Genomic DNA, 26,324 nt, shown 5'->3' on the forward strand with positions numbered 1-26,324 from the left:
TTGAGAGGGTGAAGGCATGTACAGAGCATTAGATTGGGGAAGAGCAGTGTGGTATCAGAAGTGGTAGAGGATGTGTGGATCAGGTGTTTGCTTTGCAAAATGTAAGAAATATTTAGAAAAGCAAATGGATTTGTATGTAGCATTTATGGATCTGGAGAAGGCATATGATAAGAGTTGATAGAGATGCTCTGTGGAAGCTATTAAGAATACATGGTGTGGGAGGTAAGTTGTCACAAGCAGTAAAAAGTTTTTATCGAGGATGTAAGGCATGTGTACATGTAGGAAGAGAGGAAAGTGATTGGTTCTCAGTGAATGTTGGTTTGTGACAGGGAGGTGAATGCAAGAGTTTTGGAAAGAGGGGCAAGTATGCAGTCTGTTGTGAATGAGAGAGCTGGGAAGTGAGTCAGTTGTTGTTCGCTGATGATAGAGCACTGGTGGCTGATTCGGGTGAGAAACTGCAGAAGCTGGTGACTGACTTTAGTAAAGTGTGTGAAAGAAGAAAGCTTAGAGTAAATGTGAATAAGAGCAAGGTTATTAGGTACAGTGGGGTTGAGGGACAAGTCGATTGCGAGGTAAGTTTGAATGGAGAAAAACTGGAGGAAGTACGGGTTTTAGATATCTGGGAGTGGATTTGGCAGCGGATGGAACCATGGAAGTGGACGTAAATCATAGGGTGGGGGAGGGGGCGTAATTTCTGGGAGTGTTGAAATATGTGTGGAAGTCGAGAACGTTATCTTGGAAAGCAAAAATGGGTATGTTTGAAGGAATAGTGGTTCCAACAATGTTATGTGGTTGCGAGGCGTGGGCTATAGATACAGTTGTGCGGAGGAGAAGGGATGTGCTGGAAATGAGATGCTTGAGGACAATATGTGGTGTGAGGTGGTTTGATCGAGTAAGTAATAAAAGGGTAAGAGAGATGTGTGGTAATAAAAAGAGTGTGGTTGAGAGACCAAAAGAGGGTGTTTTGAAATGGTTTGGTCACATGGAGAGAATGAGTGAGGAAAGATTGACCAAGAGGATATATGTGTCAGAGGTGGAGGGAATGAGGAGAAGTGGGAGACCAAACTGGAGGTGGAAAGATGGAGTAAAAAAGATTTTGAGTGACTGGAGCCTGAACATGCAGGAGGGTGAAAGGCATGCAAGGAATAGAGTGAATTGGAACAATGTGGTATACCGGGGTCAACGTGCAGTCAGTGGATTGAACCAGAGCAAGTGAAGCGTCTGGGGTAAACCATGGAAGTTTTGTGGGGCCTGGATGTGGAAAGGGAGCTGTGGTTTCAGTGCATTATACATGACAGTCAGAAACTGAGTGTGAACAAATGTGGCCTTTGTTGTCTTTTCCTAGCGCCACCTCGCACACATGGGGGGGAGGGGGTTTTCATTTCATGTGTGGCAGGGTGGCGACAGGAATGAATAAGGGCATACAGTATGAATTATGTACATGTGTATATATGTATATGTCTGTGTATGTATATATATGTATATATTGAGATGTATAGGTATGTATATGTGCATGTGTGCACGTGTATGTATATACATGTGTATGTGGGTGGGTTGGGCCATTTTTTCGTCTGTTTCCTTGTGCTACCTCGCTAACGTGGGAGACAGCACCAAAGTATAATAGAAAAAAAAAATGGGCGTTTATGTATATTTATGTGCATATAAATGGATGGGCCATTCTTCATCAGTTTCCTGGCACTACCTCACTGACACAGGAAACGGTGATCAAGTATAATAAATAAATACATATGAATGATATTCCACTTTGGTCAAGGAGTTTCAGTCTATAACTGTATTAACACTGCTCCAAGTAACACACTTGTCATAATTCTAACATGATCAAACAAAGTATTTGATTCTGTTATTCTGATATCATAAAAATATTGCTTATGTCTAACAGAGATCTCCTTATCAGTCTGCCCAACATAAAACATATTAAGCTTTTACATGATATTCTGCAACCATAATCACAGAATTCTCTGGCGAGGTTATGATTAATTTTTCTGGTGAATCTTTGACTAAGATATTCTTAACTGTAATGTTATTGCTAAAGATTACATTCCCATTAAAGGATTTAAGTAAGTTGGGGACCAATATCAAATTATCACTAAATGGGAAAATTATAGATTCTTGGTATCATGGGAGGTTTGAGGTTGAATCTATAAAATGATTTCTATGCCAACTTAAGAGACTTATCAATGAAAGATCTCGGATACTTTAACTTGGATTCAATAGAAATATGGCCTTTCCTATTTCCTCAGCACTATGCCTCTCTCTAGTGACTCAAGTGCTTTATCTAGTGTATCCACACACATATTAAGCATATGTGATGAAATCTTATCAGGACCATGAGCCTTGCATAGGTGAAGTGTTTTCATTAATCTGTTATCTTTTCTGGACATCTCAATGATTCCAAAACATCCTCCCCATTTCAACTCGCTGGTGTTAGGGCTATTGTGTCTTCAACTGGGAAAGTACAACAGAACTTGTTACCAAGTTCTTTATATATCCTCACATTATTCTCTACAATTTTTTCCTCTGAATTCCTTGGCCTGAGTAGCTGCTCCTTACCAGACAACTGACTTCTGATGAATCTTTAAAAAACTTTTGGGTGTTCACCTACCTTTTTCACAAAGTTCTTTTCAAAGTTTCTTTGTTCCTCTTTTCTTATGCATGCCATACTCATTACATGCTCTCTTATAACTTGCAAATGCTGGAAAGCTAGAGTGCTCTCTATAGTTTTGCCGCTGTACATCTCAAAGTTCCTTTGTTTTATGACATTTTTTATTCAACCATTCCTTCTTTCTTACCTTTTCCCCTGTTAAAGAGGTATAAGGTACCCATGCCTCTACTCCTTCATTGTAAATTCTAAAGAACCTCTCAAAGCAAACCCTAGGTTCCTGGCTACCAAATCCCATTTCCCAATCTATCTTACCATAGATTTTACTGAGGTCTGTGTAGTTTTCATGATCACATATCCACTTTTATTTCCAGTCTTATCTCTGCTCAATTAATGCCTCCTTTACTACATATTTAAACTTGAATATTACATGACCACTTCTTCAAATTAGCATATTGCATATAATGTTCTCAACATTCATGTTAGTATCAGAGAAGATAAGATCTAGCTAACAATGACGGTGTAACAGTCCCTCTCATCCCAGTGTATATTTGTTTCAATTCGTTGCTACTCTTTTGAGGATATAGTAAAAACATCACTGTGCTCATTTTCCTACAGGCACTTTTCCCAATATCTACTGTCTCAACAGACCATCTTCCATTATCTCTTGAAACTTCAGGCTCTCTTTTATCAAGAGTGCTAATCCTTCCCCTTCTTTATTTTCCTTTTTGTTTCTTCCAATCATGTACCCCTCTGGGTAGAAAAGGCGAGAGCATATCTCTTTGGTAAGCTTAATTTCCATGACTCTAATACTATCATATGCATCTTCCTGTATACTATACATAAGTATTTTTATATACACCTCACTGAGAATGCATATGCATGTATATGTGTAATTAGAAGAATCTGTCTGCTTAAAAATGTGTTACCTTCAATGTATTCTAAAAAATATACATGCAGGAATATTTTTCTAATACCCATATTACAAACTTGTAAACTAGTCTCACCTGATATGACAACAAATCCAGTGTAGTTGGACTCCTTTGAAAGGAGACCATCCACTACTGGAGGTGCAACTTGAAGAGATAAGAGCGAACGTCTACTGCCCCGTGTGATGGGTCCAATAGCATGACCTTCTTTGCTACGGGATGCGGCTGTTTCACCAATTGGGTTTATCTCACCCAAGCATGATGCACATCCCCCAGACCAGTTTCCCACTACTTTTCCATCACCTAACAACAAGTACTTGTCCTTTATATTCCATCTGAAAGGAAATAATAAGTTTATAAATAATATCATTTGTGTTAATACCAGCCAATACATGCTATTTTCCTTAATCTCAACAAAGAGTGCACAAACCAAACCAAAATTTTGAATTTCTAACCATATAAAGATGCTTAAGTACCTACATCCACCTATAACATTTAAAAGACTTATCATAGGATTCTGTGTGGAGTACAAATTTGTTCTGGCCTCAATTCTAAATATATTAACCTACTGAAAAACAAGAAACAATGCACTTTAAACATAAAGAGGCACAATTACGTCATACATTTTCACAATTAATCTCCGAAAAAACCTAGTCGAACACAACCTATTATAGTGTAAGAACTATCTTTTTCAAACTGATCACCAATTCCTGCATTAGTGAGGAAGTGCTAAGAAACAAAATCATCCACTCACATATACGCCTGAGGATTGGCGGAATGCATGAATAGTGCCATTGTACAAAGGCAAAGGGGATAAAGGTGAGTGTTCAAATTACAGAGGTATGAGTTTGTCGAGTATTCCTGGGAAATTACATGGGAGGGTGTTGATTGCGAAGGGTCAATGCATGTACAGAGCATCAGATTGGGGAAGAGCAGTGTGGTTTCAGAGGTGGTAGAGGGTGTGTACATAAGGTGCTTGCTTCGAAGAATGTATGAAAAAAATACTTAGAAAAACAGATGGATTTGTATGTAGCATTTATGAGGGCAAGTCATTTGGGAGGTAAGTCTGAATAGAGAAAAACTGGAGGAAGTGAAGTGTTCTAGATATCTCGGAGTGAATTTGGTAGCGGAGAGAACCATGGAAGCGGAAATGAGTCACAGGGTAGGGGAGGGGGTGAAAGTGCTGGGAGCATTGAAGAATGTTTGATGAAGGAATAGTGGTTCCAACAATGTTATATGGTTGTGAGGTGTGGGCTATAGACAGGGTTGTGCGGAGGAGAGTGGATGTGTTGGATATGAGATGTTTAAGGACAATATGTAGTGTGAGGCAGTTTAATCAAGTAAGTAATGACAGGGTGAGAGAGATGTGTGGTAATAAAAGGAGTGTGGTTGAGAGAGCAGAAAAAGGGTGTTTTGAAATGGTTTGGTCAAATGGAGAGAATGAGTGAGGAAAGATTGACCAAGAGGATATATGTGTCAGAAGTGGAGGGAAGGAAGAGAAGTGGGAGACCAAATTGGAGGTAGAAGGGCAGAGTGAAAAAGATTTTGAGTGATCGGGGCATGAACATGCAGGAGGCTGAAAAGCATGCAAGGAATAGAGTCAATTGGAATGATGTGGTATACCGGGGTCGACGTGCTGTCAAAGGATTGAACCAGGGCTTGTGAAGCGTCTGGGGTAAATCATGGAAAGTTCTGTGGGGCCTGGATGTGGAAAGGGAGCTGTGGTTTCGGTGCATTATACATGACAGCTAGAGACTGAGTGTGAACGAATGTGGCCTTTGTTGTCTTTTCCTAGCGCTACCTCACGCACATGCGGGTGGAGAGGGTTGTTATTTCATGTGTGGCGGGGTGGTGATGGGAATAAATAAAAACAGACAGTATGAATTATGTACATGTGTAAATATGTATATGTCTGTGTGTGTATATATATATATATGTATATGTTGAGGTGCATAGGTATGTATATTTGCGTGTGTGGACGTGTATGTATATACATATGTATGTGGGTGGGTTGGGCCATTCTTTTGTCTGTTTCCTTGCACTACCTCGCTAACGCGGGAGACGGCGACAAAGCAAAATAAATAAAATAAAAATAAATACATTGAGATGTATAGGTATGTATATTTGCGTGTGTAGACGTGTATGTATATACATGTGTATGCGGGTGGGTTGGGCCATTCTTTTGTCTGTTTCCTTGTGCTACCTCACTAACACGGGAGACAGTGACAAAGTAAAATAAATAAATAGATTAAATAATATATATCTTTTTTTCATACTATTCGCCATTTCCCGCATTAGCAAGGTAGCGTTAAGAACAGAGGACTGGGCCTTTGAGGGAGTATCCTCATCTGGCCCCCTTCTCTGTTCCTTCTTTTGGAAAATTAAAAAAAAATAAAAGTGGATGGAGGGATAAGGATAAGTGGAAACTCTTTTGCTGTGGCCCCCGCTTGATGGGAATTCCTGGAGGGAACACACATTAGAGATATAAAGATAGCTAGATAAATAGATTGACAGATAGATATGATGGACTGAAAAAGGTTTCAGTTCTTGAACAATGAACATTCAAGAAGGTATATGGCATCCTAGGGATATAGTGAATTTGAGGAATGTGATAAAAGGGGTGATGTGCTGTCAGTGAGCTGAACCAGGGCACAAGAAGCTGTCAAAGGAAACCAAGGAAAGGTGTGTGGTGCATGGTTCTGTAAAGGGCATTGTGGTTTACTTGCATTAGACATGATAGAAAGAGGATTTGAGCAACTGAGGGCATGTCTTCTGTTCCTGGTATTACTGCACTTGTGTGGGAAATAGTGAATAAGAAGGAAAAAAAATGATAGGTGAAAATCTTAACTTGGAACATGGGCCAACAATGTATGGATAATAAAAAGATTACATGGAATAAAGAAGGGATAAACGGACAGGAGATACAAATAGAAAACTGAGGAAGTAAATGAACCTAAGTGGAATGTACGGAATAATGAACTAATAAAACAATGGAACTACAGTTACAGGGAGTTATGCATTAACGAAAAGCAGATGGAATCAAAAAGGAAAACTGGAATACTGAAGAAGCAAATGAAACTGGGCAGTAAACAAAGTAAAGGAGATGAAGGTGAAAATACAAAGGGGTAAATGAAATAACGCAAGAGTTATCAAAAGATGAGAAAGTGAAGGGAACAGGACAAGAGTAATCATATCAGGAAAAAGCTGGAAGACTTATGAAGGAGTGTAGGGAATGAAACTGGTGTTGAGAGAACAGGAAATAAATTTAGAGGGATAACTGATATCTCCTCAAAACATGAGTAATGGAAAACCCACCCTGAGAATGCCTCTGCCACATATGCACCCACAGAAGAAGGAGAACGATGGACTTCTTCATAAGTGCTAAGTGGAAGTTTGCTTGGTTCTGGAAGATTCTGCAGTGATGACCCTCTATCTAATTTAACCACCACAACCCTGAAACAGATATTTCATGAATAAACAACAGGAAATATAGAAGGCTAAAAATTCTTAATTTACATTACCTATGTACTGTATCATACACACTACACACACACACAAAAAAAAAAAAAGAAACTTTGGGGTAGGGGCACTTAAATATCTATTTTATCTATTCATTATACTTAATTGCTGTTTCCCACATCAGAGAGGTAGTGCCAGGAAACAGACAAAGAATGGCCCATCCACTCATGTACACATATATACATATTCCTATGAGTCCACGGGGAAAATGAAACACGATAAGTTCCCAAGTGCACTTTCATGTAATAATCACATCATCAGGGGAGAGACAAGAGAGAAATATAACAGTCAGTTGATATTTTTTACATCGAAGAGACGAAGCTAGGACGCCAATTGGTAAAATTGGCGTCCTAGCTTCGTCTCTTCGATGTACATCAACTGACTATTATATTTCTCTCTTGTGTCTCCCCTGATGATGTGATTATCACACGAAAGTGCACTTGGGAACTTATAGTCTTTCATTTTCCCCGTGGACTCATAGGAATATCTTGATCACGTGCAAAATTGTGATCCTTTCAACATATACATATCTATATACTTAAAGGGGATAAGAGTGAGTGCTCAAATTACAGAGGTATAAGTTTGTTGAGTATTCCTGGTAAATTATATGGGAAGGTGTTGATTGAGAGGGTGAAGGCATGTACAGAGCATCAGATTGGGGAAGAGCAGTGTGGTTTCAGAAGTGGTAGAGGATGTGTGGATCAGGTGTTTGCTTTGAAGAATGTATGTGAGAAATACTTAGAAAAGCAAATGGATTTGTATGTAGCATTTATGGATCTGGAGAAGGCATATGATAGAGTTGATAGAGATGCTCTGTGGAAGGTATTAAGAATATATGGTGTGGGAGGAAAGTTGTTAGAAGCAGTGAAAAGTTTTTATCGAGGATGTAAGGCATGTGTACGTGTAGGAAGGGAGGAAAGTGATTGGTTCTCAGTGAATGTAGGTTTGCGGCAGGGGTGTGTGATGTCTCCATGGTTGTTTAATTTGTTTATGGATGGGGTTGTTAGGGAGGTGAATGCAAGAGTTTTGGAAAGAGGGGCAAGTATGAAGTCTGTTGGGGATGAGAGAGCTTGGGAAGTGAGTCAGTTGTTGTTCGCTGATGACACAGCGCTGGTGGCTGATTCATGTGAGAAACTGCAGAAGCTGGTGACTAAGTTTGGTAAAGTGTGTGGAAGAAGAAAGTTAAGAGTAAATGTGAATAAGAGCAAGGTTATTAGGTACAGTAGGGTTGAGGGTCAAGTCAATTGGGAGGTGAGTTTGAATGGAGAAAAACTGGAGGAAGTGAAGTGTTTTAGATATCTGGGAGTGGATCTGGCAGCCAATGGAACCATGGAAGCGGAAGTGGATCATAGGGTGGGGGAGGGGGCGAAAATTCTGGGGGCCTTGAAGAATGTGTGGAAGTCGAGAACATTATCTCAGAAAGCAAAAATGGGTATGTTTGAAGGAATAGTGGTTCCAACAATGTTGTATGGTTGCGAGGCGTGGGCTATGGATAGAGTTGTGCGCAGGAGGATGGATGTGCTGGAAATGAGATGTTTGAGGAAAATGTGTGGTGTGAGGTGGTTTGATCGAGTGAGTAACGTAAGGGTAAGAGAGATGTGTGGAAATAAAAAGAGCGTGGTTGAGAGAGCAGAAGAGGGTGTTTTGAAGTGGTTTGGGCACATGGAGAGGATGAGTGAGGAAAGATTGACCAAGAGGATATATGTGTCAGAGGTGGAGGGAACGAGGAGAAGAGGGAGACCAAATTGGAGGTGGAAAGATGGAGTGAAAAAGATTTTGTGTGATCGGGGCCTGAACATGCAGGAGGGTGAAAGGAGGGCAAGGAATAGAGTGAATTGGAGCAATGTGGTATACCGGGGCTGACGTGCTGTCAGTGGATTGAATCAAGGCATGTGAAGCGTCTGGGGTAAACCATGGAAAGCTGTGTAGGTATGTATATTTGCATGTGTGGACGTATGTATATACATGTGTATGGGGGGGGGTTGGGCCATTTCTTTCGTCTGTTTCCTTGCGCTACCTCGCAAACGCGGGAGACAGCGACAAAGTATTTAAAAAAAAAAAAAAAAAAAATACTTAAATAAATGTAACTCAAATCAATACTACTATTTTTTCTCTCTATTTTAAATAAAGACCTCTTACTTATGAAAATATAAATGCATATCAAATTAAATCAAAATAATGAAAAACGTATATACAGGTATTTATTCATTTCATTTATTTTGCTTTGTCGCTGTCTCCCGCATTAGCGAGGTAGCGCAAGGAAACAGACGAAAGAATGGCCCAACCCGCCCACATACACATGTATATACATACACGTCCACACGCAAATATACATACCTATACATCTCAATGCACACATATATATACACACACAGACATATACATATATACAAATGTACATAATTCATACTGTCTGCCTTTATTTGTTCCCATCGCCACTTCGCCACACATGGAATAACAAACCCCTCCCCCTCATGTGTGCGAGGTAGCGCTAGGAAAGACACCAAAGGCCCCATTCGTTCACAGTCAGTTTCTAGCTGTCATGTAATAATGCACCGAAACCACAGCTCCCTTTCCACATCCAGGCACCACACAACTTTCCATTGTTTACCCCAGACGCTTCACATACCCTGGTTCAATCCATTGACAGCACGTCAACCCTGGTATACCACATTGTTCCAGTTCCCTCTATTCCTTGCACGCCTTTCACCCTCCTGCATGTTCAGGCCGCAATCACTCAAAATCTTTTTCACTCCATCTTTCCACCTCCAATTTGGTCTCCCACTTCTCCTCGTTCCCTCCACCTCTGACACATATATCCTCTTGGTCAATCTTTCCTCACTCATTCTCTCCATGTGACCAAACCATTTCAAAACACCCTCTTCTGCTCTCTCAACCACACTCTTTTTATTACCACACATCTCTCTTACCCTATTATTACTTACTCGATCAAACCACCTCACACCACATATTGTCCTCATCTCATTTCCAGCACATCCACCCTCCTGCACACAACTCTATCCATAGCCCACGCCTCGCAACCATACAACATTGTTGGAACCACTATTCCTTCAAACATATCCATAAATGCTACATACAAATCCATTTCCTTTTCTAAGTATTTCTCACATATATTTTTCAAAGCAAACACCTGATCCACACATCCTCTACCACTTCTGAAACCACACTGCCCTTCCCCAATCTGATGCTCTGTACATGTCTTCACCCTTTCAATCAATACCCTCCCAAATAATTTCCTAGGAATACTCAACATACTTATATCTGTAATTTGAGCACTCACTCTTATCCCCTTTGCCTTCATACAATGGCACTATGCAAGCATTCCGCCAGTCCTCAGGCACCTTACCATGAGTCATACATACATTAAATAACCTTACCAACCAGTCAACAATACAGTCACCCCCAATTTGCACACCACCTCGACCAAAACACCCTATATCTGCCACTCTATCATCAAACACATTCAACAAACCTTCAAAATAATCACTCCATCTCCTTCTCATATCACCAATACTTATTATCACCTCCCCATTAGCCCCCTTCACTGATGTTCCCATTTGTTCCCTTGTCTTACAAACTTTATTTACCTCCTTCCAAAACATCTTTTTATTCTCCCTAAAATCTAATGATACTCTCTCACCCCAACTCTCACTTGCTCTCTTTTTCACCTCTTGCACCTTTCTCTTGACCTCCTGCTTCTTTCTTTTATACATCTACCACTCATTTGCATTATTTCCCTGCAAAAATTGTCCAAATGCCTCTCTCTTCCCTTTCACTAATAATCTTACTTCTTCATCCCACCACTCACTACCCTTTCTAATCTGCCCACCTCCCATGCTTCTCATGCCACAAGCATCTTTTGCACAAGCCATCACTGCTTCCCTAAATACATCCCATTCCTCCCCTGCTCCCCTCACATCCTTTGTTCTCACCTTTTTCCATTCTGTAATCAGTCTCTCTTGGTACTTCCTCACACAAGTCTCCTTCCCAAGCTCATTTACTCTCACCACTCTCTTCACCCCAACATTCTCTCTTCTTTTCTGAAAACCTCTACAAATCTTCACCTTCGCCTCCACAAGATAATGATCAGACATCCCTCCAGTTGCGCCTCTCAGCACATTAACATCCAAAAGTCTCTCTTTCGCATGTCTATCAATTAACACATAATCCAATAATGCCCTCTGGCCATCTCTCTTACTTACATACGTATACTTATGTATATCTCGCTTTTTAAACCAGGTATTCCCAATCACCAGTCCTTTTTCACCACATAAATCTACAAACTCTTCACCATTTCCATTTACAACACTGAACACCCCATGTACACCAATTATTCCCTCAACTGCCACATTACTCACCTTTGCATTCAAATCTCCCATCACTATAACCCAATCTCGTGCATCAAAACTACTAACACACTCATTCAGCTGCTCCCAAAACACTTGCCTCTCATGATCTTTCCTCTTATGCCCAGGTGCATATGCACCAATAATCACCCATCTCTCTCCATCCACTTTCAGTTTTACCCCTATCAATCTAGAGTTTACTTTCTTACACTCTGTCATACTCCCACCACTCCTGTTTCAGGATTAGTGCTACTCCTTCCCTTGCTCTTGTCCTCTCACTAACCCCTGACTTTACTCCTAAGACATTCCCAAACCACTCTTCCCCTTTACCCTTTACCCTTAGGTTTGTTTCACTCAGAGCCGAAACATCCAGGTTCCTTTCCTCAAACATACTACCTATCTCTCCTTTTTTCTCATCTTGGTTACATCCACACACATTTAGACACCCCAATCCCTAATATATATGATTAAAATTATAAGTTCAAGGACCAAAGGCCACAGTGATGATTCAACATTCATTAAGATTCTCCGCCTGCTGTCACAAACCTAGGCTTCTATACAGTTTCCTATGCAACCATTACTCCCCAAGGCCCAGACTTTATGCATCAATTTAACATTGGGGACATTGGGGACAATTTAACATTGGGGACATTGCCATATGCTTTTTGGAAGTCCAGAAATGTAATATCTAATGCTTTTGTCCTGCTGTGGGTACAGAATGATCAAATTCAAGGAGGTTTGTAAGGCATGATCTGTGCCTTCTAAAACCATGCTCTGTGTTACTGATTAGACTATGCTGTTCCAGGAAGGCTATGATTATATCTCTAATAATCAACTTCAGAAGTTTTAATATAACTGGACAGTAATTGCCAAGCATTTCACGGCTTCCCACTTTGAATGCAAGGGTGATGTCTGCCAGTCTCCATTCCTGCACAAATATTTCATCCAAGAGAGAATTATTGACAATGTACGTTAACAATTTGACAATTTCATGTTTGATGTATCTAATTACTCATGGATAAAAATGATCAGGACCTGGGCTTATATTAGTCTTCAACTTATCTGTGTTAGTATATGTCTGACTGTGTTGGTAAATTCTGTTATCGTACGAGTGCTATTTGTGACAAACTGTGATGGTAAATTGTTATTGTATGAGTGCTATTTGTCACAGTCTCATAATCTGTTTCCCAGCTTTCTAATGTAAAAACAGAACTAAAACACTTGTTCAGGGCTGCTGCTATGCTTTTATCATCCATAACAGGTTTCCTACTTCATTGACCAAGGGTTCTATCCCACTCTTTATCTTTCTTGTTATCAATTTTTCATTTATTATACCTGATCACCATTTCCCGCATCAGTAAGGTAGTGCCAGAAAACAGACGAAGAAGGATCCATCCACTCTTATACACATACATGTACATAGACTTACATAGACATACATATACATACATACATACATATACATATATACAAATGTACATATTCATACTTACTCGCCTTCATCCATTCCCAGAACCACCCTACACCACAAGAAACAGCATTGTTACCCTGTACATCAGCAAAATAGAGCCAGGAAACAGATGAAAAAAGGTCATATCCGCTAACACTCAGTCTCTAGATGTCATGTGTTATATACTGAAATCACAGCTCCCTATCCACATCCAGACCCCACAGATCTTTCCATGGTTTACCCCAGATGTGTTACATGCCCTGGTTCAGTACAATGACAACACATTGACCACGGTATACCACATCGTTCTAATTCACTCTATTCCGTGTACACCTTTCACCCTCCTGCATGTCAGGCCCTGATTGCTCAAAATCTTTTTCACTCCATCCTTCCACCTCCAATCTAATCTCCCACTTCTCCTTGTTCCCTCCACCTCTGACATATATATCCTCTTTGTCAACGTTTCCTCACTCATTCTCTCCATATTTCCAAACCATTTCAACACATCCTCTTCTGCTCTCTCAACCATACTCATTTCATTACCACACATCTCTTTTACCCTTTCATTACTTACTCAATGAAACCATCTCACACCACACAATGTCCTCAAACATTTCATTTTCAACAGATCCACCCTCTTGGCTTGCTTGAGAAGTCATTTCACGTCTCTCCTATGAATATTATACCTTGATGCAATATTTGGGTCATGATTCCTTAAGTTTGCAGAGACTATTTCTATGCCATATAGCTCTTGCAATATCTGAGAAGTACCATTCAGGCCTACTGTAAGTCTTCATGCTTCTGTCATCCATAGGAACGAATGTCTAGTGTTGATGCATAAAATGATGCTTAAAACCAACCCATAATTCCTCTAGCCATGAACCAACAAGGATGAGACTTTATGCATCACATGATTCATTAATGTGTGTGTATATGTGCGTGTGTGTGTGTATGTGGGTGTATGTGTATATATATATGTATATTATCCCTGGGGATAGGGGTGAAAGAATACTTCCCACGCATTCCTCGCGTGTCGTAGAAAGCGACTAGAGGGGACGGGAGCGGGGGGCCAGAAATCCTCCCCTCCTTGTATTTTTTTTAACTTTCTAAAATGGGAAACAGAGGAAGGAGTCACGCGGGGAGTGCTCATCCTCCTCGAAGGCTCAGATTGGGGTGCCTATATGTGTGTGGATGTAACCAAGATGTGAAAAAAGGAGAGATAGGTAGTATGTTTGAGGAAAGGAACCTGGATGTTTTGGCTCTGAGTGAAACGAAGCTCAAGGGTAAAGGGGAAGAGTGGTGGAATGTCTTGGGAGTAAAGTCAGGGGTTAGTGAGAGGACAAGAGCAAGGGAAGGAGTAGCAGTACTCCTGAAACAGGAGTTGTGGAAGTATGTGATAGAATGTAAGAAAGTAAATTCTCGATTAATATGGGTAAAACTGAAAGTTGATGGAGAGAGATGGGTGATTATTGGTGCATATGCACCTGGGCATGAGAAGAAAGATCATGAGAGGCAAGTGTTTTGGGAGCAGCTGAATGAGTGTGTTAGTGGTTTTGATGCACGAGACCAGGTTATAGTGTTGGGTGATTTGAATGCAAAGGTGAGTAATGTGGCAGTTGAGGGAATAATTGGTATACATGGGGTGTTCAGTGTTGTAAATGGAAATGGTGAAGAGCTTGTAGATTTATGTGCTGAAAAAAGGACTGATGATTGGGAATACCTGGTTTAAAAAGCGAGATATACATAAGTATACTTATGTAAGTAGGAGAGATGGCCAGAGAGCGTTATTGGATTACGTGTTAATTGACAGGCGCGCAAAAGAGAGACTTTTGGATGTTAATGTGCTGAGAGGTGCAACTGGAGGGATGTCTGATCATTATCTTGTGGAGGCTAAGGTGAAGATTTGTATGGGTTTTCAGAAAAGAAGAGTGAATGTTGGGGTGAAGAGGGTGGTGAGAGTAAGTGAGCTTGGGAAGGAGACTTGTGTGAGGAAGTACCAGGAGAGACTCAGTACAGAATGGAAAAAGGTGAGAACAACGGAAGTAAGGGGAGTGGGGGAGGAATGGGATGTATTTAGGGAATCAGTGATGGATTGCGCAAAAGATGCTTGTGGCATGAGAAGTCCTTTGATTAGAAAGGGTAGTGAGTGGTGGGATGAAGAAGTAAGAGTATTAGTGAAAGAGAAGAGAGAGGCATTTGGACGATTTTTGCAGGGAAAAAATGAAATTGAGTGGGAGATGTATAAAAGAAAGAGACAGGAGGTCAAGAGAAAGGTGCAAGAGGTGAAAAAAAGGGCAAATGAGAGTTGGGGTGAGAGAGTATCATTAAATTTTAGGGAGAATAAAAAGATGTTCTGGAAGGAGGTAAATAAAGTGCGTAAGACAAGGGAGCAAATGGGAACTTCAGTGAAGGGCGCAAATGGGGAGGTGATAACAAGTAGTGGTGATGTGAGAAGGAGATGGAGTGAGTATTTTGAAGGTTTGTTGAATGTGTTTGATGATAGAGTGGCAGATATAGGGTGTTTTGGTCGAGGTGGTGTGCAAAGTGCGAGGGTTAGGGAAAATGAGTTGGTAAACAGAGAAGAGGTAGTAAAAGCTTTGCGGAAGATGAAAGCCAGCAAGGCAGTGGGTTTGGATGGTATTGCAGTGGAATTTATTAAAAAAGGGGGTGACTGTATTGTTGACTGGTTGGTAAGGTTATTTAATGTATGTATGACTCATGGTGAGGTGCCTGAGGATTGGCGGAATGCGTGCATAGTGCCATTGTACAAAGGCAAAGGGGATAAGAGTGAGTGCTCAAATTACAGAGGTATAAGTTTGTTGAGTATTCCTGGCAAATTATATGGGAGGGTATTGATTGAGAGGGTGAAGGCATGTACAGAGCATCAGATTGGGGAAGAGCAGTGTGGTTTCAGAAGTGGTAGAGGATGTGTGGATCAGGTGTTTGCTTTGAAGAATGTATGTGAGAAATACTTAGAAAAGCAAATGGATTTGTATGTAGCATTTATGGATCTGGAGAAGGCATATGATAGAGTTGATAGAGATGCTCTGTGGAAGGTATTAAGAATATATGGTGTGGGAGGCAAGTTGTTAGAAGCAGTGAAAAGTTTTTATCGAGGATGTAAGGCATGTGTACGTGTAGGAAGAGAGGAAAGTGATTGGTTCTCAGTGAATGTAGGTTTGCGGCAGGGGTGTGTGATGTCTCCATGGTTGTTTAATTTGTTTATGGATGGGGTTGTTAGGGAGGTGAATGCAAGAGTTTTGGAAAGAGGGGCAAGTATGAAGTCTGTTGTGGATGAGAGAGCTTGGGAAGTGAGTCAGTTGTTGTTCGCTGATGATACAGCGCTGGTGGCTGATTCATGTGAGAAACTGCAGAAGCTGGTGACTGAGTTTGGTAAAGTGTGTGAAAGAAGAAAGTTAAGAGTAAATGTGAATAAGAGCAAGTTATTAGGTACAGTAGGGTTGAGGGTCAATTCAATTGGGAGGTGAGTTTGAATGGAGAAAAACTGGAGGAAGTGAAGTGTTTTAGATATCTGGGAGTGGATCTGGCAGCGGATGGAACCATGGAAGCGGAAGTGGATCATACGGTGGGGGAGGGGGCGAAAATTCTGGGAGCCTTGAAGAATGTGTGGAAGTCGAGAACATTATCTCGGAAAGCAAAAATGGGTATGTTTGAAGGAATAGTGGTTCCAACAATGTTGTATGGTTGCGAGGCGTGGACTATGGATAGAGTTGTGCACAGGAGGATGGATGTGCTGGAAATGAGATGTTTGAGGACAATGTGTGGTGTGAGGTGGTTTGATCGAGTAAGTAACGTAAGGGTAAGAGAGATGTGTGGAAATAAAAAGAGCGTGGTTGAGAGAGCAGAAGAGGGTGTTTTGAAATGGTTTGGTCACATGGAAAGAATGAGTGAAGAAAGATTGACCAAGAGGATATATGTGTCGGAGGTGGAGGGAACGAGGAGAAGAGGGAGACCAAATTGGAGGTGGAAAGATGGAGTGAAAAAGATTTTGTGTGATCGGGGCCTGAACATGCAGGAGGGTGAAAGGAGGGCAAAGAATAGAGTGAATTGGATCGATGTGGTATACCGGGGTTGACGTGCTGTCAGTGGGTTGAATCAAGGCATGTGTATGGGGGTGGGTTGGGCCATTTCTTTCGTCTGTTTCCTTGCGCTACCTCGCAAACGCGGGAGACAGCGACAAAGCAAAAAAAAAAAAAAAAAATGATTCATTAAAGTCCCCCTTTAAAGTTAGGGGTAATAATACTGGTTTTAGGTGACCAGGTTTTGATACTTACAGTGAACCTAACATTGATACGGTCACAAGCGCTTAGATGTTTTAATTTCATACCCATACTGCCAAGTTTCCTGACAATATTCATTATTTTCATATGATCCAGATGTCTAAAACAGGTGTAACATTTTGATTTCTTTTTTAATACTTAATTGCTGTTTCCCACATCAGTGAGGAAGCTAAACGACCACACACGCACATATAAATACACATACATATCAACATATACACATATACATACACATACACAGACATATACATACATACACATGTACATATTCATACTCGCTTGCCTTCATCCATCCCAGTGCTACCCTACCCCACAGGATACAGCATCGCTACCCCCTGCTTCAGCGAGTAGCACCAGGAAAACAGACAAAAAAGGCCACATACATTCACACTGTCTCTAGCTGTCATATGTAATGCACTGAAACCACAGCTCCCTATCCACATCCAGGTCCCAGAGACCTTTCTATGATTTACCCCACACATTTCACATGCCCTGGTTCAGTCCAATGACAGCATGCCGACCCTAGTATACCACTGGTACTGTGATTCAGGATGTATATCTATCTATCTACTTCTCTGATGCCTGTTGCCTCCTGGAACTCCCTCAAGGGGGTGGCCACAGCAATAGTCTCCATAATTAGTGACTCCAGTGCTGCTCCTACCCTTTAGTGCCTCACCTTTAATGGGCCATTGGCAGAGGGCAACTCTAGTGCAATGTTTATAGAGGCTCTAATCTAATGTTCCTGCTGACTACTTCTACCTAATGTTTCTACCTTATGGTTTTGCCTAAATGTTCCTTCCAACTACTTCTATCTATTGCTCCTACCATTTGGCAAAAAGCAAGGCTAGTGCACAGTGCTCACTGCAGGAAAATCTGGAGATATGAAGATTGAGCTGTGCGAGTTAAGCATTGTCAAGAGTTATGCAAGACAAGGAGGATAGTATATTTGTGGACAGAATGCCATTAGTCCATGTATGGGTGAGGCAGAAAGAAAAGACAGCTACCACGTTCAAAAGAGTGAAACATGACAACCAATGAAGTGCTGGCTCACTATGCAGCCATCACTAACCTCCCAATACCCAAGTGGGTAATACTGGTAATATACCTCCCTGGTTGTTGGCTGCTGACCAACTACCACTCTATCTACATTGAATTCTTCTTTTCTTAGAGATCCTCTATATAAAAATAAAAAGAAATTTTGGCACATAAATTTGCACATAGGACCCTCCACCTCAACAATGGGATTACAAAGGTCCTTTCACTTCATCCTTGCATTTCCTTCTCAGTTTCCCCATCTCTCTTGTTCCCTCCACTTGACAGTAAGAAATTTATTATCTCAATCAATCTCTCTTTACTTACCCTCTCTAAATGTCTTAACTATTTCTACACAACCTGGTTAATTCTCAAAATCATACTTCACTTATTACAACACCTTTCTCTATGACAATCAACCTGCCTCACAACACATACTGTCTTTAGGCATTTCATATCCAACATGTCCACTTCCTTCCATTCTTTTGCAATTAGTAACAATGCGTTACATCCAAAGAATAATGTAAAGACTACTATATCTTCAAAAATAACCTCTTCAACTTCCGCACATTCATTGCATCTTGGACCTTAGTCCTCTCCCCAACCTCACAATTTATTTCAGCCTCCATGGTTCCATAGAATACTATTTATCAAAAGGCACAAAACAAAATATTTGAGCGTCAAGTAGGAAATCTACAAGACCCTATAATGTTTAACCAAACAAAATAAATATGCATGAAATGAGGACTGACATCTTTAAGAGAAAACCATAAAACTTTTCAAAATTTGTTCTGGATGAATGCAAGATTGAAAACTATGCAATGGACATGGCAGCAATGAAAAGAAGTACTATGAATCAAGAAACACATGTGGTGAGTTATACACTAGCCTTGCCTCACAGAAAATGTTTTTCATAGCTACTTCTATGTATGTGCTACTTCTCTCTCAAGCTATACACAATAAAGCAAATCTACATAAAAGGCTATAAAAACAAGAATTTGAAAACTATCGGCTAGACTTTTCTAAATAAAGAAGATTCTGTCAATCACTAACTCTGTCCTGTTTCCATGGGATGTCTAGTGTAATCTTTTCTAAGCAAAGATCTCTGCTCCTGTTTCCATAGGATGTGCCTTGTGCATACATACAGGTATGCTCCTTCTGTTGGAATGAATCATGCAAACTGAAGTCCCAAAACATCAACCCCAATACCAGCAAAGGGGTGGGATGGAAAAAAGTGAAAAATTACAAAGTTATGATTATGAAACCAACAGTGGATTCACATGTGTAGATGCTACTACAGTTAACTGCTTACTTACCAATTAAACACAATGCATGTCATTGTTCTCTTAGCAAACAACACAAGCACTATCAGCATTTCATTTTTCTATCATTAAGAAAGCTAATAATTTACATCTACTCATTATACTTTCTTCGAGTATGAGTCATGCACCTATTGGGGTTGATGAAGTGTTTCAAGTTATCTAAGAGGATTATGGGCTTTTTATAATAAGAGATATGATCTCTTCCCCCAAACTACACTGCACACTATTTTGAAGATTTACGTGCTGAACTAAAGAATTTCGACAAACCTGTGGCAGCAAATTGTTCCATTTCGCTCAGATACTCTTGGCACAGGAAGCCTGAGAACAATTTGCCCTTCATGATGATATTTCCACCACTTGACTTGCTCAGGGATGGGAACCCAAACAGGCATGCGACATACTGCACTCATGGGTGAACTATATTGGCGTTTTATACCTGCATAAACCTACGGAGAAAGTAAATAGTCTAAATAGCTTCATATAAGTTTCCTCTCTTTACATTCATTTTAATAGGACCCAAGGCAAACTTCCAAACAGATTTTCTGAACTCATATTCCTTTAATGATTAACTGCTATTGTTAAAACAATTAATCAACAACCTGCTTGAGGTTACTCCATGAACTAAACATCCCCTTTGGTGAAGTTGTATCATAGGAAACAGTCTCAACAAAGAGCATCTCACTCCAAAGGGGTTCATGTTTCCTTGCTACTGGAAGTAATGTAGCCTTGGGCAACACGATCCTCTGAATAAATACCCTTGGTAATTGGAAATTGGTCCTAAGAATAAATCAAATAAATCAAAAACTAATAACTTTCCAGAGGACCATATTGAACCTACGAATGTTTAACCCCCTGACTTCTACTGTGACATGCAAAGTATGAGATGCCTCCAGTAACTGATTGTATGGGTGCTACATGTGGTCTGGGGCATTAAAAATCCTGTGTGGTAAAGTGAGGAGAAGTGTCACAAAACAACTACTGGCATCCCAGACAATGTTTACACATCCTTCGCCCACATATTTCAACACATTTACTCAATAATCAAAATATGGAAGAGGGTAATATATCAATTTCACAGTGCCAGGGTAGCAAAGACTGTATATATAGATAATATATACAGATTTATCTAAATATTGTATATAATCTTGAAAACTGATGAAACACACATTACTGCATTGGAAAGCAAAACATGACTGCATAGCAAGATGTTTATATAGATGTTTATATACTACAAAATTGAGGAAATCACATCACATGCCTGGAAGCAATGAAGCCTGAACATTTTACTCAAATGATAATTTCACTAAACACGTAAATATAATTATAATAATGATATATGTAACTTCTTTTTCAGAAGAGGAAAAAAGCTCTTTCAAATGGCAAGACAAACCAACTCACTGAATTTTTCAAAATTCATTAAAAATTGGTGCTGAAGGGCTACTAAACATCTTGAGTAGCCACAGTCAATTTGATAGGTACTATATCCCCACAAATAAAAAGCCTCAACATTTCATCCCTGGTGAACCAATGACATATTTCTTACTAATCAATATTCACAATACTCTAATAATCAAAAACTGTTGAGCATTGCCTTCTAATTTTGGCATAAAATCACCTCACATTACTTTCACAGGCTCAAAGAAGATGTCTTTGTTGCACTGAACCTTCCCGCAACAAAAATACCTATCTGACTACATTCTCACAAGATCATATTGTATGAAAATAACATAACAAACATGATAGGATTGAAACATTTCTTAAATATTTCTTAAGACTTTTCACAAATTACTTGCAATTTTATCTAAAAACTATAAAGCAGAGAGATTAGACCAACTCACATTAGTACCATGTGAAAAAGACGAAGACTATAAAAGACTTCATTGAAAAAATCTACGATCCTTTAATATTTACTCATACCCAATTGCTCTTTCCCACGTCAGCAAGGTAGCACCAAGAAACGGACAAAGAATGGCCCATCCACTCATATACAAATCAACATAAATAAAGATAAATAACAGATAAAAAATACACATGGCTTGCTCGGGATTGCTCTACCTTACCCAGCATGGCAAGGAAATTGCCCATCGCTGAACAACACTTCCACGGGACCTCTATCATCACCTCGTTAAGATCATCGTGTGTCAAGACATCATATAAAGCGCCTCTTCGCAAACGGAACTACCTTGGCCCACCAGTGATGCTACTATGTTTGTGAATCGGGAACCATTGCAACACAAACCTCGCCAGGTGGTAGAGTTTCCCGCAGTGTATCGAGACAGACTTCCCCAGAACTTTTTTAAAGGGGAAGTAAATGTTTATAGTTGTGTTACTGGAGTGATAGTTTTCATACATGGTGTTTTGACAAGAAAATAGTGAAATTGGAGAAAAATGTAGCTTAGACATTGAAGCTTATTGATACAGGGGTTAAATTGATGAGAACTGCTAGTGACGTTTGTGTAAATAAATTATACATTTCCTTTTTCCATAGCTTGAGGTTGAACCATTATGTGACATTCATTTTTTCATTCATTTCAAGCTAGAAGTTTCAGTTTTCTAAATTGTTTCTTCCATTTTTCATATGTATATACATGTATGTATGTATGTAGAGGATGTGTGGATCAGGTGTTTGCTTTGAAGAATGTATGTGAGAAATACTTAGAAAAGCAAATGGATTTGTATGTAGCATTTATGGATCTGGAGAAGGCATATGATAGAGTTGATAGAGATGCTCTGTGGAAGGTATTAAGAATATATGGTGTGGGAGGCAAGTTGTTAGAAGCAGTGAAAAGTTTTTATCGAGGATGTAAGGCATGTGTATGTGTAGGAAGAGAGGAAAGTGATTGGTTCTCAGTGAATGTAGGTTTGCGGCAGGGGTGTGTGATGTCTCCATGGTTGTTTAATTTGTTTATGGATGGGGTTGTTAGGGAGGTAAATGCAAGAGTTTTGGAAAGAGGGGCAAGTATGAAGTCTGTTGGGGATGAGAGAGCTTGGGAAGTGAGTCAGTTGTTGTTCGCTGATGATACAGCGCTGGTGGCTGATTCATGTGAGAAACTGCAGAAGCTGGTGACTGAGTTTGGAAAAGTGTGTGGAAGAAGAAAGTTAAGAGTAAATGTGAATAAGAGCAAGGTTATTAGGTACAGTAGGGTTGAGGGTCAAGTCAATTGGGAGGTGAGTTTGAATGGAGAAAAACTGGAGGAAGTAAAGTGTTTTAGATATCTGGGAGTGGATCTGGCAGCGGATGGAACCATGGAAGCGGAAGTGGATCATAGGGTGGGGGAGGGGGCAAAAATCCTGGGGGCCTTGAAGAATGTGTGGAAGTCGAGAACATTATCTCGGAAAGCAAAAATGGGTATGTTTGAAGGAATAGTGGTTCCAACAATGTTGTATGGTTGCGAGGCGTGGGCTATGGATAAAGTTGTGTGCAGGAGGATGGATGTGCTGGAAATGAGATGTTTGAGGACAATGTGTGGTGTGAGGTGGTTTGATCGAGTGAGTAACGTAAGGGTAAGAGAGATGTGTGGAAATAAAAAGAGTGTGGTTGAGAGAGCAGAAGAGGGTGTTTTGAAGTGGTTTGGGCACATGGAGAGGATGAGTGAGGAAAGATTGACCAAGAGGATATATGTGTCGGAGGTGGAGGGAACAAGGAGAAGAGGGAGACCAAATTGGAGGTGGAAAGATGGAGTGAAAAAGATTTTGTGTGATCGGGGCCTGAACATGCAGGAGAATGAAAGGAGGGCAAGGAATAGAGTGAATTGGAGCGATGTGGTATACCGGGGTTGACGTGCTGTCAGTGGATTGAAGCAGGGCATGTGAAGAGTCTGGGGTAAACCATGGAAAGCTGTGTAGGTATGTATATTTGTGTGTGTGGACGTATGTATATACATGTGTATGGGGGGGGGTTGGGCCATTTCTTTCGTCTGTTTCCTTGCGCTACCTCGCAAACGAGGGAGACAGCGACAAAGTATAAAAAAAAAATATATATGTATGTGTGTGTGTGTGTATATGTGCGTATGTATGTGTATGTGTATATGTATATTTTTTTTTTTTATTATACTTTGTCGCTGTCTCCCGCGTCTGCGAGGTAGCGCAAGGAAACAGACGAAAAAAATGGCCCAACCCCCCCCATACACATGTATATACATACGTCCAAACACGCAAATATACATGTATATGTATATATATATGTATATTATCCCTGGGGATAGGGGTGAAAGAATACTTCCCACGTATTCCTCACGTGTCGTAGAAAGCGACTAGAGGGGACGGGAGCAGGGGGCCAGAAATCCTCCCCTCCTTGTATTAACTTTCTAAAATGGGAAACAGAAGAAGGAGTCACGCGGGGAGTGCTCATCCTCCTCGAAGGCTCAGAGTGGAGTGCCTAAATGTGTGTGGATGTAACCAAGATGTGAAAAAAGGAGAGATAGGTAGTATGTTTGAGGAAAGGAACCTGGATGTTTTGGCTCTGAGTGAAACGAAGCTCAAGGGTAAAGGGGAAAAGCGGATTGGGAATGTCTGGGGAGTAAAGTCAGGGGTTAGTGAGAGGACAAGAGCAAGGGAAGGAGAAGCAATACTCCTGAAACAGGAGTTGTGGGAGTATGTGATAGAATGTAAGAAAGTAAATTCTCGATTAATATGGGTAAAACTGAAAGCTGATGGAGAGAGGTGGGTGATTATTGGTGCATATGCACCTGGGCATGAGAAGAAAGATCATGAGAGGCAAGTGTTTTGGGAGCAGCTGAATGAGTGTGTTAGTGGTTTTGATGCACGAGACCGGGTTATAGTGATGGGTGATTTGAATGCAAAGGTGAGTAATGTGGCAGTTGAGGGAATAATTGGTATACATGGGGTGTTCAGTGTTGTAAATGGAAATGGTGAAGAGCTTGTAGATTTATGTGCTGAAAAAGGACTGATGATTGGGAATACCTGGTTTAAAAAGCGAGATATACATAAGTATACTTATGTAAGTAGGAGAGATGGCCAGAGAGCGTTATTGGATTACGTGTTAATTGACAGGCGTGCGAAAGAGAGACTTTTGGATGTTAATGTGCTGAGAGGTGCAACTGGAGGGATGTCTGATCATTATCTTGTGGAGGCTAAGGTGAAGATTTGTATGGGTTTTCAGAAAAGAAGAGTGAATGTTGGGGTGAAGAGGGTGGTGAGAGTAAGTGAGCTTGGGAAGGAGACTTGTGTGAGGAAGTACCAGGAGAGACTCAGTACAGAATGGAAAAAGGTGAGAACAATGGAAGTAAGGGGAGTGGGGGAGGAATGGGATGTATTTAGGGAATCAGTGATGGATTGCGCAAAAGATGCTTGTGGCATGAGAAGAGTGGGAGGTGGGTTGATTAGAAAGGGTAGTGAGTGGTGGGATGAAGAAGTGAGATTATTAGTGAAAGAGAAGAGAGAGGCATTTGGACGATTTTTGCAGGGAAAAAATGCAATTGAGTGGGAGATGTATAAAAGAAAGAGACAGGAGGTCAAGAGAAAGGTGCAAGAGGTGAAAAAGAGGGCAAATGAGAGTTGGGGTGAGAGAGTATCATTAAATTTTAGGGAGAATAAAAAGATGTTCTGGAAGGAGGTAAATAAAGTGCATAAGACAAGGGAGCAAATGGGAACTTCAGTGAACGGCGCAAATGGGGAGGTGATAACAAGTAGTGGTGATGTGAGAAGGAGATGGAGTGAGTATTTTGAAGGTTTGTTGAATGTGTTTGATGATAGAGTGGCAGATATAGGGTGTTTTGGTCGAGGTGGTGTGCAAAGTGAGAGGGTTAGGGAAAATGATTTGGTAAACAGAGAAGAGGTAGTAAAAGCTTTGTGGAAGATGAAAGCCGGCAAGGCAGCGGGTTTGGATGTATTGCAGTGGAATTTATTAAAAAAGGGGGTGACTGTATTGTTGACTGGTTGGTAAGGTTATTTAATGTATGTATGACTCATGGTGAGGTGCCTGAGGATTAGTGGAATGCGTGCATAGTGCCATTGTACAAAGGCAAAGGGGATAAGAGTGAGTGCTCAAATTACAGAGGTATAAGTTTGTTAGGTATTCCTGTTAAATTATATGGGAGGGTATTGATTGAGAGGGTGAAGGCATGTACAGAGCATCAGATTGGGGAAGAGCAGTGTGGTTTCAGAAGTGGTAGAGGATGTGTGGATCAGGTGTTTGCTTTGAAGAATGTATGTGAGAAATACTTAGAAAAGCAAATGGATTTGTATGTAGCTTTTATGGATCTGGAGAAGGCATATGATAGAGTTGATAGAGATGCTCTGTGGAAGGTATTAAGAATATATGGTGTGGGTGGCAAGTTGTTAGAAGCATTGAAAATTTTTATCGAGGATGTAAGGCATGTGTACGTGTAGGAAGAGAGGAAAGTGATTGGTTCTCAGTGAATGTAGGTTTGCGGCAGGGGTGTGTGATGTCTCCATGGTTGTTTAATTTGTTTATGGATGGGGTTGTTAGGGAGGTGAATGCAAGAGTTTTGGAAAGAGGGGCAAGAATGAAGTCTATTGTGGATGAGAGAGCTTGGGAAGTGAGTCAGTTGTTGTTCGCTGATGATACAGCGCTGGTGGCTGATTCATGTGAGAAACTGCAGAAGCTCGTGACTGAGTTTGGTAAAGTGTGTGAAAGAAGAAAGTTAGGAGTAAATGTGAATGAGAGCAAAGGTTATTAGGTACAGTAGGGTTGAGGGTCAAGTATTGGGAGGTAAGTTTGAATGGAGAAAAACTGGAGGAAGTAAAGTGTTTTAGATATCTGGGAGTGGATCTGGCAGCGGATGGAACCATGGAAGTGGAA

At 40.6% G+C, this 26,324-nt stretch overlaps 1 protein-coding gene across 2 annotated transcripts in view; it reads right to left on the reverse strand.

The window, feature by feature from the left end:
* The window catches only part of Ptp69D (Protein tyrosine phosphatase 69D), a 669,136-nt gene that overhangs the window by 411,543 nt on the left and 231,269 nt on the right, over positions 1 to 26,324 (reverse strand). For both annotated transcript variants that reach the window (XM_071664992.1, XM_071664991.1), the window contains exons 11-13: positions 19,808 to 19,986; positions 6,865 to 7,002; positions 3,628 to 3,884 (exon numbers count right to left, since the gene is read on the reverse strand). In XM_071664992.1, the coding sequence (XP_071521093.1) occupies positions 3,628 to 3,884; positions 6,865 to 7,002; positions 19,808 to 19,986 (574 nt within the window). The remainder of the gene's footprint in view (positions 1 to 3,627; positions 3,885 to 6,864; positions 7,003 to 19,807; positions 19,987 to 26,324) is intronic.

The sequence above is a fragment of the Panulirus ornatus genome, chromosome 9 (assembly GCF_036320965.1).
Source record: "Panulirus ornatus isolate Po-2019 chromosome 9, ASM3632096v1, whole genome shotgun sequence".
NCBI classification, from domain to species: Eukaryota; Metazoa; Arthropoda; class Malacostraca; order Decapoda; family Palinuridae; genus Panulirus; species Panulirus ornatus.